The sequence below is a fragment of the Phyllopteryx taeniolatus genome, chromosome 13 (genome assembly GCF_024500385.1).
Source record: "Phyllopteryx taeniolatus isolate TA_2022b chromosome 13, UOR_Ptae_1.2, whole genome shotgun sequence".
In the NCBI taxonomy this organism is placed as follows: Eukaryota; Metazoa; Chordata; class Actinopteri; order Syngnathiformes; family Syngnathidae; genus Phyllopteryx; species Phyllopteryx taeniolatus.
In genome coordinates, this window is record NC_084514.1 from 26,717,832 (window position 1) to 26,733,923 (window position 16,092).

The following is a 16,092-nucleotide window of genomic DNA, read 5'->3' on the forward strand; positions in this document are numbered from 1 at the left end:
CGAGTGCTGCACACGACCGTGGCTGTATAACAATAATGCTGTTGATTCTAAGTTATATTTTCGGGGAATGCACAATCAATTAAAAATAAAAGTATGCGATAGACTTACCCGTCAAGCAGGAATGAAGCCACGTTGCTCATGTCCATCAAATTCCTCAGGGAGTCTGAGCTGACGTCACCTCTAGAATACTAGGTTCAATGTGTACTGTATCCTAGTTTTGTTCTTTCCCCAACAGATTCTCTCTGTTTAGGCTTTCTAGTCTCTTCGCTCTGCTTTTTTTTCCTTGTCTTAGAAGACCCAGTTGTGGGCAAATGAGGGATAGCCGCAGAAAGCCTCCGCATCCGCCACTTTTCCCAGAGCTTCCTTCTGGCATAAATGCGCTTTCACGAGAAAATAATTGACACACTCCCGGGCCACACCTCCAGTCTGCATAGTGTCAAATTGGACAATTCTCTCCATCAATAAAAATTAAATTAGCGATATTAGATGAGGATTAGATGAGTTTTCTAAGGATCATTTAAATACAAACTTTACTGTCAGGAAATGTTGAGTTATAGCATACAGTATATGATAGTGTTTTTTTCCGAACTGCTTACTTCACCTTAAAGTAATATTATTATAAGCATTGCTTACCCTTTATTTTTTTTAATGACAAGTGACAATCATATGGCAGCTAACCACTAAGTGGCAAGATAACTACAAAAAGCCAGAGGAAATGGTGTTGACGGGGGTGCATGACTTAAAAGGGTTTGGGAAAGGCTATTACCAATTAATAATGGATTGATGTCCAACTCTTCAAAGTAATTGACAACACTTTCTTCTTCCATGTTTTTCTCTCTGTATTTGGCTAAAATTTGCAGGAAGTGCTCCTGCTCATATTTGTGTTCCTGCACCAACTTCTCAGGTAGGTTAATCACCCGATCTTTCAGGAAGGAATCTGATGCATCAAGGCGCAAAACAAACTCTGCAAGAAACACACAAAATATTGCAAAAAAAAATAGACACTAAATGGCTGCATAGATTTACTATGTGTGTAAATATGGCGGATGTAGCATCAAAAGTTAACTCAGCACTTCTATTTGAGCCTAATGTAGATACTAAAAAGTCATAGCAAAGGGATACAGAAAATCATGTCAAAACAAACTCTATATCTTTATAGAAATTATGTTGTTGTTATGTTTGTGTTGTGCAGAAAATACTCCATATGCAACAGTATTTTCCCACATGAATGACTACCAAATTACATCATAGCAAAGTTCTTGGTGGTCGAACCTGGCATTATCTTCTTGTTGTACAAGGAAATCGGTGTTCTCTCATCTGATTCATGTTCATCAACTAAAAACAAGAAATACAGTTAGAAATATATTTTTTGAAGTGTGTGCGTGTGCATCAGTGTGTGTAATTATGGGGATGGTGTAATCTGCAATAGTCATCTTTGATTTTGTTACCATGGAAAAGCTCCTTTGCTTGCTCATATGTCTTTGGAAATCCATCCAGCACAAAACCTTGGTTTTTGCAGGGGTTAGAAATTACTTTATCCATCATCACCTTCACCAACATCTGGTCATCCAAATAACCTAATGGCAAAGATATGATTTACACAATAAACATGTCACTGTAAAACACTGGGGATCATATCACTAAATTAAAGTTAAAATCGAGATTACATTTTTTTTGGGACACACTGAAGCAGTGGACAAAACTCCTTAGGGTAATTTGAATGCCGTGCTAAAAGGCACCACATATCCAGATCCCAGAGTTCAGATCATAAGCAATGCTTGGCCTATCATTATATCTAGTGTTCAGACTTTTTTTTTTCCAGTGTTCATTGGCAGTAGCACAATGTGTGCTCGATAATCACACCAATAACATTGCCTGTATATGGATTTATTATGACAACAGTTTGACCCGGGAATTAATTTATTAAAATAATTCAATTTAATTAAAAATCCATGAAAGAAAAACTATGCCTCAAACTTGGAAGTTTATACCATCACGACGCACCTGATGATGAGACACATCAAATCACATCACGTGCTACTCGTAAGACTTCAGCTTACTGTGCATCTAAATGAGTTACTTCACTTTTTCTATGTATTGCCACCGCAGAAGGGTACCAGTAAAGGCAGAGGTCATCTTTAATTCCATCCGTCCGTCCATCCATGCATCCATCCATCCATCCATCCAGAATCAGAATCATCTTTATTTGCCAGTATGTCCAAAAAACACACAAGGAATTTGTCTCCGGTAGTTGGAGCCACTCTAGTACGACAACAGACAGTCAATTGACAGAGAATACTTTTGAGACATAAAGACATTGAGAAAAACACTGAGCAATAAAAGGTTCCTAGTAATCTGGTAAGGCAGATACATTTATTTATTTTTTTCCCACAATTGTGCAAAATGATGCATAGTCTTCTAGCAATTAGAGCGGTTTGAATGACTAATATAGCAATAGTCTGGTGCAACGACCATTGTGCAAAGGGCACGGAGACTTCAAGGAATGTATGCAGTATAAAATGACTAATATTGCGATAATCTGGGACAATTTCGATTGTGCAAATGTTGTAGATACTCCTCAGTCAGTGTGCAAGTGGTGCAGATGCTACTCTGGCATGAGTGGCCAGTATTGGTCAACAACAGATATGCAAATAGTGCAGGGTGGCGAGACTACCGCAGTGAGTGCACGAGTAATGTATACTTGGAACGACAGAAATGTGACAACAAACTCAATTCAAAAAATTGCTAGCATGTTGTAATGGAATTATAGGTTAGGTGTTTAAGAAGTTGATCGCAAGAGGGAAGAAGGTGTTGGAAAGCCTGCTAGTTTTAGTTTGCATTGTTCGGTAGCCCCTAGGTGTGATTGCGAGTGCGAATGGTTGTTTGTTTCTGTGTGCCCTGCGATTGGCTGGCAACCAGTTCAGGGTGTACCCCGTCTCCTGCCCGAAGATAGCTGGGATAGGCTCCAGCACGCCCGGCTTGGAAAATAGATGGATGGATGTTCGGTAGCGCCTACCTGAGGGAAGGAGCAGGAAGAGCTGGAGACCAGGATGTCGATGGTCCAAGAGGATTTTGCACGCTCTTGTCTTAGTTCTGGCAGCGTGCAAGTCCTCAACGGTCGGTCGGGGGTACCGACAATCTTTTCAGCAGTTTTGATTGTCCGTTGCGGTCGGAGTTTGTCCTTTTTTGTAGCAGCACCAAACCAGACTGTGATTGAAGAACACAGGACTGATTCGATGACCGCTGTGTTGAACTGCCTCAACCGCTCCTGTGGCAGGCCGTGCTCCCTCAGAAGCCGCAGAAAGTACATCCTCTGCTGGGCATTTTTGAGGACGGAGTTGATGTTGATCGCCCACTTCAGGTCCTGAGAGAGTGTAATTCCCAGGAACATGAAGGTCTCGACGGTTGACATAAGGCCGTTGGAGAGCATGAGGGGCAGCTGTGGTGAAGGATGCCTCCTGAAGTCCACGATCATCTCTACAGTCTTGAGCGTGTTCCGCTCCAGGTTGTGTCAGCTGTACCAAAGCTCCAGCTGCTCGACTTCCTGTCGATATACAGACTCGTCACCGTCTTTGATGAGGCCGATGACAGTGGTGTCATCTGCAAACTTCAGGAGTTTGACAGCCGGGTGCGTTGAGATGCAGTCGTTTGTGTAGAGAGAGAAGAGCAGTGGCGAGAGGACACAACCTTGGGGTGCCCCAGTGCTGATGCTGCATGTGGATGAGGGTGCCTCCCCCAGCCTCACCTGCTGTGTTATGCCCCTCAGAAAGCTGTAAATCCACTGGCAGATGGCAGGCGAGACGCTGAGCTGGAGAAGCTTGGAGGAGATGAGTTTGGGGATGATGGTGTTGAACGCAGAGCTGAAGTCCACGAACAGGATCCTCGCGTAGGTCCCCGCACTGTCGAGGTGTTCTAGGATGAAGTGCAGACCCATGTTGACTGCGTCGTCTGCAGACCTGTTTGCTTGGTAGGCAAACTGCAGGGGGTCCAGCAGGGGACCTGTGACGCTCTTGAGGTGCAGCTTGGGGGGATCGTTACTTGTAATTGGTCAGCGATTGTAAGGCATGCCAGACTTTAGAGTCGTTAGCAATAAACTGTTTTACCAACTTTGCTGCATAGTTTCTCTTTGCAATGTTAATTTCTTTAGTCAGCTGTTTTCTAGCTCAATTATACAGGGCCATGCTCCCGCTTTGATATGCGTCCTCCTTAGCTTGGCGAAGTTGCTTAAGTTTGGCAGAGAACCATGGCTTGTTGTTATTGAATGTGCGAAATGAGTTTGTTGGTACACACACATCTTCACAGAAACTAATATAGGATTTCACAGTGTCCGTATATTCAGCCAGGCTGCCAGCTGAATTTTCAAAGACACTCCAGTCTGTGCAGTCTAAACAGCTTTGAAGTTCTATCTTTGCTTCATTGGTCGACCTTTTCACTGTTTTCACTGTAGGCTTTGCGCATTTAAGTTCCTGCCTGTATGTCGGTATTAAGTGAATTAAGCAGTGATCAGCCGAGCCCAGAGCTGCATGAGGAATGGCATGGTATGTGTTATTTAGCGTAGTATAGCAGTGGTCGAAAATGTTATTTTCCCTGGTAGGACAGTCGATGTGCTGCTTGTATTTAGGGAGTTTGTGGTTGAGTTTAGCTTTGTTAAAGTCCCCGAGAATAATAAGAGGTGAGTCCGGGTGTTTTTTTTCCAATTTCGTTTACTTGTTCACTGCGTTAGCAGTGTGGCGTTCATGTTAGCTTGAGGTGGAATGTAGACACCGGTGAGAATGAATGATGTGAACTCACGAGGTGAGTACAATGGCTTACAGTTAAAAAACAGCGACTCTAAATGCGGGCTGCATTGTGTGCTGAGCTCCGTGACGTCCGTACACCATTTTTCGTTGATATAGAAGCATATCCCGCCGCCTTTTGTTTTCCCCGATGATTCCATGTCACGGTCTGCCCGGTGAAGATGGAAGCCAGAAAACATGACGGCGCCATCGGGTACAGCCTCACAAAGCCAAGTCTTCGTAGAGCACATGGCGGCGGAACGTTCGAAGTCTTTACTGGTCTTTTTCAGAAGATAAAGCTCATCCATTTTGTTGGGTAGGGAGTGTAGATTCGCAAGGTGGATTGACAGAAACGCAAATCTGTATCCTCTTGCGGAGCTTCACTTGGATGCCGGCTTGCTTCCCTCTGTGGTGTCGCCTCCGTCTCCATGCGCCAAAGACCGCGGTCGCTGCTCCGGTGAGTAACTCAGGGAAAAAACTGAGCGGATTTGCGAAAGTTGGTGAAAGAAAGTCCAGAGTAGACTCCTTGATGTTTAGCAAGTCTCCCCTTGTGTAAGTGAGTCGCGTAATGTCTCCAAAGACGAATGAAAAACACAAAAACAGACCACAATACGAGAGAGCACGTAACCGAGGCGTCCACACGGGTAGGCGCCATCTAATTTTTATCTCACATCCTCAATACTTTCTATTCTGTCAAAGCTTACTATGCGAGGTGGGGTACAGCCTGTACTGGTCACAAGTCACTCACAGGGCACATATCGGTAAATATCACACTCACATTGACATAAAGGGGAATTTAGAGTCCTCAATGAACCTAAAATGCATGCATGCAAGAGTTGGTGTTATATCTGCAAAGGGTAGACCAGCGTCATATTAAATCATATGTGTGTGTGTATATATACAACCCCAATTCCAATGAAGTTGGGATGTTGTGTTAAACATAAATAAAAACAGAAGACAATGAGAAGCAAATCATGTTCAACCTATATATAATTGAATACACGACAAAGACAAGATATTTAATGTTCAAACTGATAAACTTTATTGTTTTTAGCAAATAATCATTAACTTAGAATTTTATGGCTGCAACACGTTCCAAAAAAGCTGGGACAGGGTCATGTTTACCTGAAATACCCGTCACCTTTTCTTTTAACAACATTCAATAAAAGTTTGGGCACTGAGGACACTAATTGTTGAAGCTTTGTAGGTGGAATTCTTTCCCATTCTTGCTTGATGTACAGCTTCAGCTGTTCAACAGTCCGGGGTCTCTATTGTTGTATTTTACGCTTCATAATGCGCCACACATTTTCAATGGGTGACAGGTCTGGACTGCAGGCAGGCCAGTCTAGTTAGTACCTGCACTCTTTTACTACAAAGCCACGCTGTTGTAACACATGCAGAATGTGGTTTGGCATTGTCTTGCTGAAATAAGCAGTGGCGTCCATGAAAAGACGTTCCTTGGATGGCAGCATATGTTTCTCCAAAACCTGTATGTACCTTTCAGCATTAATGGTGCCTTCGCAGATGTGTAAGTTACCCATGCCATTGGCACTAACACAGCCCCATACCATCATAGATGCTGGCTTTTGAACTTTGCGTCCATAACAGTACGGATGGTTCTTTTCCTCTTTGGCCCGGAGGACACGACATCCACAATTTCCAAAAACAATTTGAAATGTGGACTCATCGGACCACAGAACACTTTTCCACTTTGTGTCAGTCCATCCGAGAAAAGCTCGGCCCAGACAAGCTGGCGGCGTTTCTGGGTGTTGTTGATAAATGGCTTTTGCTTTGCATAGTAGAGTTTCAAGTTGCACTTATGGATGTCGCGCCAAACTGTATTTACTGGCATTGGATTTCTGAAGTGTTCCCGAGCCCATGTGGTGATATCCTTTACACGTTGATGTCGGTTTTTGATACAGTGCCGCCTGAGGGATCGACGGTCACGGGCATTCAATGCTGGTTTTCGGCCATGCAGCTTCAATGCAGTGATTTCTCCAGATTCTCTGAACCTTTTTATGATATTATTGACCGTAGATTATGAAATATCTAAATTCCTTGCAATGGTACGTTGAGGAACATTGTCCTTGACTATTTTCTCATGCACTTGTTCACAAAGAGGTGACCCTCGCCCCATCTTTGCTTGTGAATGACTGAGCAATTCAGGGAAGCTCCATTTAGACCCAATTATGGCACCCACCTGTTCCCAATTAGCCTGTTCACCTGAGGGATGTTCGTAACTGGTGTTTGATGAGCATTCCCAACTTTCTCAGTCTTTTTTGCCACCTGTCCCAGCTTTTTTGGAACGTGTTCCAGTCATAAAATTTTACGTTAATCATTATTTGCTAAGAACAATAAAGTTTATCAGTTTGAACATTAAATATTTTGTATTTGTAGTGTATTCAATTAAATATATGATGAACATGATTTGCAAATTGTTCTATTCTGTTTTTATTTATGTTTAACACAACGTCCCAACTTCATTGGATTTGGGGTTGTATATATATATATATATATATATATATATATATATATATATATACACACACACGCACGCACGCACGCACGCACGCACATGCATACACACACATACACACACAGTGGGGCAAAAAAGTAATTTGTGAGCCACCAATTGTGCAAGTTCTCCCACTTAAAAAAATTAGAGAGGCCTGTAATTTTCATCATAGGTATACCTCACCTATGACGGACAAAATGAGAAAAAAAAATCCATAAAATCACTTCGTCTGATTTTTAAATAATTTATTAGCAAATTATGGTGGGAAATAAGTATTCGGTCACCTACAAACAAGCAAGATTTCTGGCTCTCACCTGTAACTTCTTTCATAGCACCTGTTTGAATTCGTTATCAGGATAAAAGACACCAGTCCACAACCTCAAACAGTCACACTCCAAACTCCACTATGGCCAACACCAAAGAGCTGTAAAAGGACACCAGAAACAAAATTGTATACCTGCACCAGGCTGGGAAGACCGAATCTTCAATAGGTAAGCAGCTTGGTGTGAAGAAATCAACTGTGGGAGCAATTAATAGAAAATGGAAAACATACAAGGCCACTGATAATCTCCCTTGATCTGGGGCTCCACACAAGATCTCAACCCATGGGGTCAAAATGATAACAAGAACGGTGAGCAAAAATCCCAGAACCACACGTGGGGACCTTGTGAATGACCTGCTGAGAGCTGGGACCAAAGTAACAAACGCTACCAATCAGTAAAACACCATGCTGATTGGACTCAAATTCTGCAGTGCCAGACGTGTCCCCCCGCTTAAGCCAGCACATGCCCAGGCCTATCTGAAGTTTGCTCGAGAGGATTTGGATGATCCAGAAGAGGATTGGGAAAATGTCATATGGTCAGATGAAATCAAAATAGAACTTTTTGGTAAAAACTCAACTTGTCGTGTTTGGAGGAGAAAGAATGCTGAGTTGGATCCAAAGAACACCATACCTACTGTGAAGCATGTGGGTGGAAACATCATGCTTTGGGGCAGTTTTTCTGCAAAGGGACCAGGACGACTGATTCGTATAAAGGAAGGAATGAATGGGGCCCTGTATCGTGAGATTTTGAGTGTAAACCTCCTTCCCATCAGCAAGGGCACTGAAAATGAAATGTGGCTGGGTCTTTCAGGATGACAATGATCCCAAACACACCGCCCGAGCAACGAAGGAGTGGCTTCGTAAGAAGCATTTCAAGGTCCTGGAGTGGCCTACCCAGTCTCCAGATCTCAACCCCATAGAAAATCTTTGGAGGGAGCTGAAAGTCTGTGTTGCCCAGCGAGAGCCCCCAAAGATCACTGCTCTAGAGGAGATCTGCATGGAGGAATACCAGCAGCAATGTGTGAAAACCTTGTGAAGACTTACAGAAAACGTTTTACCTCTGTCATTGCCAACAAATGGTATATAACAAAGTATTGAGATGAACTTTTGTTATTGACCAAATACTCATGAGCATAATTTGCTAATAAATTCTTTAAAAATCAGACAATGTGATTTTCTGGATTTTTTTTTCTCTCGTTTTGTCTCTCATAGGTGAGATATACATATGATGAAATGAATCAATCAATCTATCTATCTATCTATCTATCTATCTATCTATCTATCTATCTATCTATCTATCTATCTATCTATCTATCTATCTATCTATCTATCTATCTATCTATCTATCTATCTATCTATCTATCTATCTATCTATCTATCTACATCAATTGACAAGGAATACTTGACATAAAAACACACTGAGCAATAAAAGGTTACCAGTTATGTGGTAATGCGGATACTTTTTTTGTTTTTTGACAATTGTGCAAATGATGCTGAGTCCTAGCAATGCAGAGCAGCTTGAAATGACTAATAGAAGAATAGTCTGGTACAGTGACCATTGTGCAAATGGCACAGAGACCTCAAGAAATGTGTGCAGTTTAAAGAGACTAGTAGAGCGATAATCTGGAACAATGTCAATTGTGCAAATGGTGCACATACTTATCAAGCACATGAGTGGCCAGTATTGGTCAACAACAGATATGCAAGTAGTGCAGAGTGGCGAGACTACAACAGTGAGTGCACATGTATAATTGGCCCGACGGAGATGAATCTCAAGGCAAAATTGGCAGCATGTTACAATGGAATTGTAAGTTAACTGTTTTAAGAAGTTAATGGCTAGAGGGAGGACATTGTTGGAATATCTGCTTGTTCCAGTTTGCATTGTTCGATAGCGCCTACCTAAGGGAAGGAGCTGGAAGAGGTGGTGACCAGGATGTGGAGGGTCGGGCCGATATTTTTCAGCAGTTTTTATTGTCCGTGGCAGTCGGAGTTTGTCCTTTTTTGTGGCAGCACCAAACCAGATTGTGATGGATGAACACAGGACTGATTCGATGACTGCTGTGGAGAACTGCCTCAACAGCTCCTGTGGCAGGCCGTGCTTCCTCAGATGCCGCAGGAAGCACATCCTCTGCTGGGCCTATTTTAGGATGGAGTTGATGTTGGTCTCCCAATTCAGGTCCTGAGAGACTGTAATTCCCAGGAATTTGAAGGTCTCAACGGTTGACACAGGGCAGTTGGACAGCGTGAGGGGCAGCTGTGGCGAAGGATGCCTCCTGAAGTCCACAATCATCTCTACAGTCTTGAGCGTGTTCAGCTCCAGGATGTGTCGGCCGCACCACAGCTCCAGCCGCTCCACTTCCTGTCGATATGCAGACTCCTCATCATCTTTGATGAGATCGATGACTGTGGTGTCATCTGCAAACTTCAGGAGTTTGACAGCCAGGTCCGTTGAGCAGCAGTCATTCATGTAGAGAGAGAAGAGGAGCAGAGAGAGGACACATCCTTGGGGCGCCCCGGTTCTGGTGGTGCGTGTTGATGAGGTGGTGTCCCCAATACTCACTTGCTGTTTCCTGCCCATTAGGAAGCTGTAAATCCACTGGCAGATGGCAGGCGAGACCCTGAGCTGGAGAAGCTTGGAGGAGAGGAGTTTGGGGATGATGATGTTAAACCCAGAGCTGAAGTCCATGAACAGGATCCTCGCATCGGTCCTCGTGCCGTCGAGCTGTTCTAGGATGAAGTGCAGTCCCATGTTGACTCCATCATCCACAGACCTGTTTGCTCAGTAGGCAAACTGCAGGGGTCCAGCAGGAGACCTGTGACACTCTTGAGATGGTTTAGCACGCGGCGTTCAAAGGACTTCATGACCACAGATGTCAGGGCGACAGGCCTGTCTTTATTTAGACCCGAGATTGCAGGTTTCTTGGGGACAGGGATGATGGTGGAGTGTTTGAAACAGGATGGTGCCTTGGACAGTTCTACAGATCTATTGAAGATCTTTGTGAAGACTGGAGCAAGCTGGTCCGCGCAGAATTTGAGGCAGGATGGGGAAACAAGGTCTGGGCCTGCCGCGTTGTTGATATTTTTGTTGTTCGCAGATACGTCTCACATTCTGTTCGTGGATGGTCAACGCAGGAGAGGGAGTCAGAGGTGTGATGGTGGTTGGTGTACTTTTCAAATCTGCAGTTGAAGGTGTTCCATTAGTTTGCTAGTCCTTTATTGTTCTCAGTTTGGGGGGGATCGTCGCTTGTAATTGGTTAGCGATTGTAATCCACGCCAGCCTGATTTAGAGTCGTTAGCGGTAAACTGTTTTTCTAGCTTTACTGCATAATTTCTCTTTGTGATGTTAATTTATTTGTCATCTGGTTTCTAGCTCAATTATATAGCGCTCTATCCCTACTTCGATAGGCGTCCTCTATAGCCTGGCGAAGTTGTTTAAGTTTGGCAGTGAACCACGGCTTGTTGTTTTTGAATGTGTGAAATGACTTTGTTGGGACACACACCTTTTCACAGAAACTGATATAGGATGTAACAGTGTCCGTATATTCATCTACACTAACAGTTGAAGTTTCAAAGACACTCCAGTCTGTGCAGTTTAACAGCTTTGACGTTGTAGCTTTGCTTCATTGGTGCACTTCTTCACTGTTTTCAACATAGGCTTAAGTTTTTGCCTGTATCTTGGTATTAAGTGAATTAAGCAGTGATCAGACAAGCCCAGAGCAGCACGTGGGATAGCACGGTATGCGTTATTTAGCGTAGTGTTTGAATGAGGCCTTTGAGTGAACCTTTTGCCAGAGCAATGTGCTGGAATGCGTCAGTGATAGAGGGTTATTTGAGCCATACTTGGTCAGGTCCCTTAGCCAGTGGCTGGCCAATCCGAATGCAGCTCTGATGGTCGCTGAGGCAAAATTTTGGGTGTGGGAGGAGTTCAGTGAGGACTTCCCTGTGGCTTTGAAAAAGTTCTGGTCCACCATCCAGCATCTCAGGAAAGGGAAGCAGTGCATTATAATTACTGTGTGGTTGGGGCACTGCTGAGCTCAGTTCGGGAGGTTGTGAGTTGGTGGGCTGAGTATTTCGTAGACCTCCTCAGTTCACCAACGCGCCTTCCCATGAAGAATCAAAATCCGGGTCCTTCAATAGGGACGTGTTCAAGTGCCATGTTGGTGGGGGTCAAAGACTTGATTTTTTAGATTGAGAGAAATTGGTGCATGGTCACTGATGATTGGATGTATTTTGGAGGTAATTCTTTGAGCTGCCGAATTGTTTGAGAGAAATAAATGTATTCTTGAGAAGGAGCGGTGAACCAACGAGAAAAATGTGTATTCTCTTTTTGTACGGTTTTTCAGCCTCCATATGTCAACAAGACCAAAGTCGTCCATATACTGTTCTGGTATATTGGGGCATTGTGGCTGATTGCTATTTTGGAGATTTAAGCGAGGTATTAGGGGATTTAGTGTAAGGTTAAAGTCATCTCCCATGATAATTGTAGAATTGGCTGACAAGTTTAACAAGTGTGAAAAGACCATGTGAAAAAAAGCTGGATGAACTTTATTAGGAGCGTATACATTGACAATTGTGTAAAGTTTGTTAAATATTGTAGCCTGTATAATTATGTTTCAGCCCTCTGGATCTGCTACTGTGCTATTTTTTTGTTAAAAGTGGTCTTCTATGAACTGGTATTGAGACTCCTCTTTGTCTACTGTTATAAAAGGCTGAGATATCCATCCATCCTTCTTCTTCCGCTTATCCGAGGTTGGGCTGCGGGGGCAGTAGCTTTAGCAGGGAAGCCCAGACTTCCCTCTCCACAGCCACTTCCTCCAGTTCTTCCGAGGAGATCCCGAGGGGTTCCTAGGCAAGTCGAGAGACGTAGTCTCTCCAGCGTATCCTAGGTCGTCCCTGGAGTCTCCTCCCGGTGGGACGTGCCTGCAACACCTCACTAGGGAGACGTCCTGGAGGCATCCAAAACAGAAGCCCGAGCCACCTCATCTGGCGCCTCTCAATGCGGAGGAACAGCGGCTCTACTCTGAGCCTCTCCCGGATGACCGAGCTTCTCACCCTATCTCTAAGGGGGAGCGCGGACACTTTGCGGAAGAAACTAATTTCGGCTGCTTGTATCCGCGATCTTGTTCTTTCGGTCACGACCCACAGCTCGTGACCATAGGTGAGGGTAGGAACCATAGATGGAGAGCTTCGCCTTTTGGCTTAGCCCCTTCTTCACCACAACGGACCGATACAAAGTCTGCATCACTGCAGACACTGCTCCGATCCGCCTGTCGATCTCTCGTTCCTTTCTTCCCTCACTCGTGAACCCAAGATATTTGAACTCATCCACCTGGGGAAGGATCTAATCCCCGACCTGGAGAGGGCACTCCACCCTTTTCCGACTGAGGACCCAGATTTAGAGGTGCTGATATTCATTCCAGCCGCTTCACATTCGGCTGCGAACCGGTCCAGTGAGAGTTGTAGATCACGGCCTGATGAAGCCAACAGAACCACATCATCTGCAAAAAGCAAAGATGCAATACTGAGGCCACCAAACTTGGACCCCCTGTATGCCTCGGCTGCGCCTAGAAATTCTGTCCATAAAAGTTATGAACAGAATCGGTGACAAAGGGCAGCCTTGGCGGAGTCCAACCCTCACCGGAAACAAGTCCAACTTACTGCCTGCAATGCGGACCAAACTCTGACACCGGTCGTACAGGGACAGAACAGCCCGTATCACGGGGTTCGATACCACATACTCCCGAAGCACCCCCCACAGGACTCCACGAGGGACACGGTCGAATGCCTTCTCCAAGTCCACAAAACACGACGGACCCTCCTCTCCAGCAGCCCTGAATAGACTTTACCAGCGAGGCTGAGCGTGATCCCCCTGAACACACCCTCTGGTCCCCCTTCTTAAAAAGGGAGACCACCACCCCAGTCTGCCAATCCAGAGGCACTGACCCCGATGTCCACGCGATGTTACATAGGCGTGTCAAGCAGGACAGCCATACAACATCCAGAACCTTCAGGAACTCCGGGCGAATCTCATCCAACCCCGGGTCCTTGCCACCAAGGAACATTTTAACCACCTCGGTGACCTGAACCCCAGAGATATGAGAGCCCGCCTCAGAGATCCCAGACTCTGCTTCCTCATGGGAAGGCGTGTCGGTGAATTGAGGAGGTCTTCGAAGTATTTTCCCCACTGACTCACAACGTCCCGAGTCGAGGTCAGTAGCGCCCCATCGCCACTACACACAGTGTTGATGGTGCACTGCTTCCCCCTCCTGAGATGCCGGATGGTGGACCAGAATTTCCTCGAAGCCGTCCGGAAGTCTTTCTCCGTGGGCTCACCAAACTCCTCCCACGCCCGAGTTTTTGCCTCAGCTACTACCAAAGTTGCATTCCGCTTGGCCAGTCGGTACCCATCAGCTTTCCCACAGGCCAAAAAGGCCTGATAGGACTCCTTCTTCAGCTTGAAAGCATCCCTGGTGTCCACCAACGGGTTCGGGGATTGCCGCCACGACAGGCACCGACTACTTTACGGCCACAGCTCCGGTTGGCCGCCTCTGCAATAGAGGCGCGGAACATGGTCCACTCGGACACAATGTCCCCCGCTTTCCCCGAGACGTGGGCGAAGTTCTGCCGGAAGTGGGAGTTAAAACTCCTTCTGAAAGGGGATTCTGACAGATGTTCCCAGCAGACACTCACAATACATTTGGGCGTGCCAGGTTGGACCGGCATCTTATTCCACCATCGGAGCCAACTCACCACTCGGTGGTGATCAGTTGACAGCTCCGCTCCTCTTTTCAACCGAGTGTCCAAAACATGCGCCCGCAAGTCCGGTGACACGACCACAAAGTCGATCATCGAACGGCGACCTAGGGTGTCCTGGTGCCAAGTGCACATGTGGGCACCTTTATGCTTGAACATGGTGTTTATTATTATTAATCAGTTTATTTGAAAGGGGACAATGCAATTTCATAAAACACATGAAATACACATGGTTAAAAAAGCCAGAATTAGCCAGAAGGCTAGTTTTCATCTGTAGTCCCCTGGCCATGATGTAAAAAAGCAGTAAAATACATCTACAAGACAATATAATACAGGATACATAATCAAAGACTTACTATACTATAAAGAGAGAATAAAACCACAAATCATTTGATCATAACAAAAAAAAAAACATCATAACATACTTGTCTTTTAGTGTTGGCAGCTACAGGTGTTAACTAGCCACATTTTCAGTTTTTTTGTGAAGGTCTTGTATGTTGTACGCAGTTTAACCTCCTCAGGGACTGAGTTCCACTCACCAGCGCTCCTCACTGACCAGGCTGACTAACTGAAAGTGCTCCTGCGCAGAGGAATGAGACAGTCACCTCTGACAGAGCCTCGAGTGACACGCTCAGAGCTGTTTCTTTGGCTGATGAACTCAGCCAGAGGAGCTGGAGCCAAGTCATGCAGTACTTTATAAATCAAATTTAAATCTTCAAATATGTGAAGACTGTCCCAGTTTAAAAGACTGTATTTTTTTAAAATTGCACAGTGATGATAGTGCCTTGGTTTTTTTATCCATCACTTTAATTACTTGTTTGTACAAAACTTCCAATGGTTTTTTTGCATTCTGACCAGCCTGGGACCAACTGGTTATGCAATAGTTAAAGTGACTAAGAATCATTGAATGTAAGTAAATTTTTGCGGCTTCAGTTGACATTTAATTTTGAATTGCAAGAAAATTTGCGAGGTTTAATTTGATATTTGTACACAATTTGTCAATATGGGCTTTAAAGGAAAGCTGTGAATCTATTATTAACCCAAGATATTTGTATTGGCTGACAATTTGCATTTTTTTCTCCATTAACAAGTATGTCGGGGTCAGGTAATACTCTATTTGTTTTAGTGAAATACAGTCCTACAGTTTTAGAAACATTTAGCTGTAGACAGCACTCCTGCAACCAAGTTGTGACAGGACATTGTATTCGTGAGTTTAGCAGCAACAGTATCTTTGGAGCGACCATGAACAAAGAAAACCGTGTCGTCTGCATACATTACGCACTCTGCTTCAGAACAAACAGTGGGCAAATCGTTGATATAAAGACTAAATAAAAGGGGGCCTAATATTGATCCCTGAGGGACTCCAGAGGTTAGCCTAAGAGACTCTGATCTGCAGTTGTTAACTGATACAGATTGTGTTCGGTCATGCAGATATGATTCAATCCAGCTCACAGCTTTGTGAGAAAAGTTAAATTTTGAGAGCTTGGTAAGAAGAACAGAGTGATTTACTGTATCGAAAGCTTTCCTGAGGTCCAAGAACACCGCCCCTACAACTCCACCCTTGTCGAGAGAAGATTTTATTTTCTCAATGAAGAGGCATGTAGCCATTTCAGTGCAATGCTTGGATCTGAAACCAAACTGCATGGGGTGGAGAGAGGGGGAGCTGCTGTTTAAATAATGGACAATCTGCTCTGACACCCATTTTTCTGCAACTTTGGAAATGGCCG

At 44.5% G+C, this 16,092-nt stretch overlaps 1 protein-coding gene across 3 annotated transcripts in view; it reads right to left on the bottom strand.

The window, feature by feature from the left end:
* ak7b (adenylate kinase 7b) overlaps positions 1 to 16,092 on the bottom strand; it is a 224,280-nt gene that overhangs the window by 71,294 nt on the left and 136,894 nt on the right. For all 3 annotated transcript variants that reach the window (XM_061795579.1, XM_061795577.1, XM_061795578.1), the window contains 3 exons: positions 1,449 to 1,577; positions 1,273 to 1,335; positions 767 to 964 (listed from right to left, as the gene is read on the bottom strand). In XM_061795579.1, the coding sequence (XP_061651563.1) occupies positions 767 to 964; positions 1,273 to 1,335; positions 1,449 to 1,577 (390 nt within the window). The remainder of the gene's footprint in view (positions 1 to 766; positions 965 to 1,272; positions 1,336 to 1,448; positions 1,578 to 16,092) is intronic.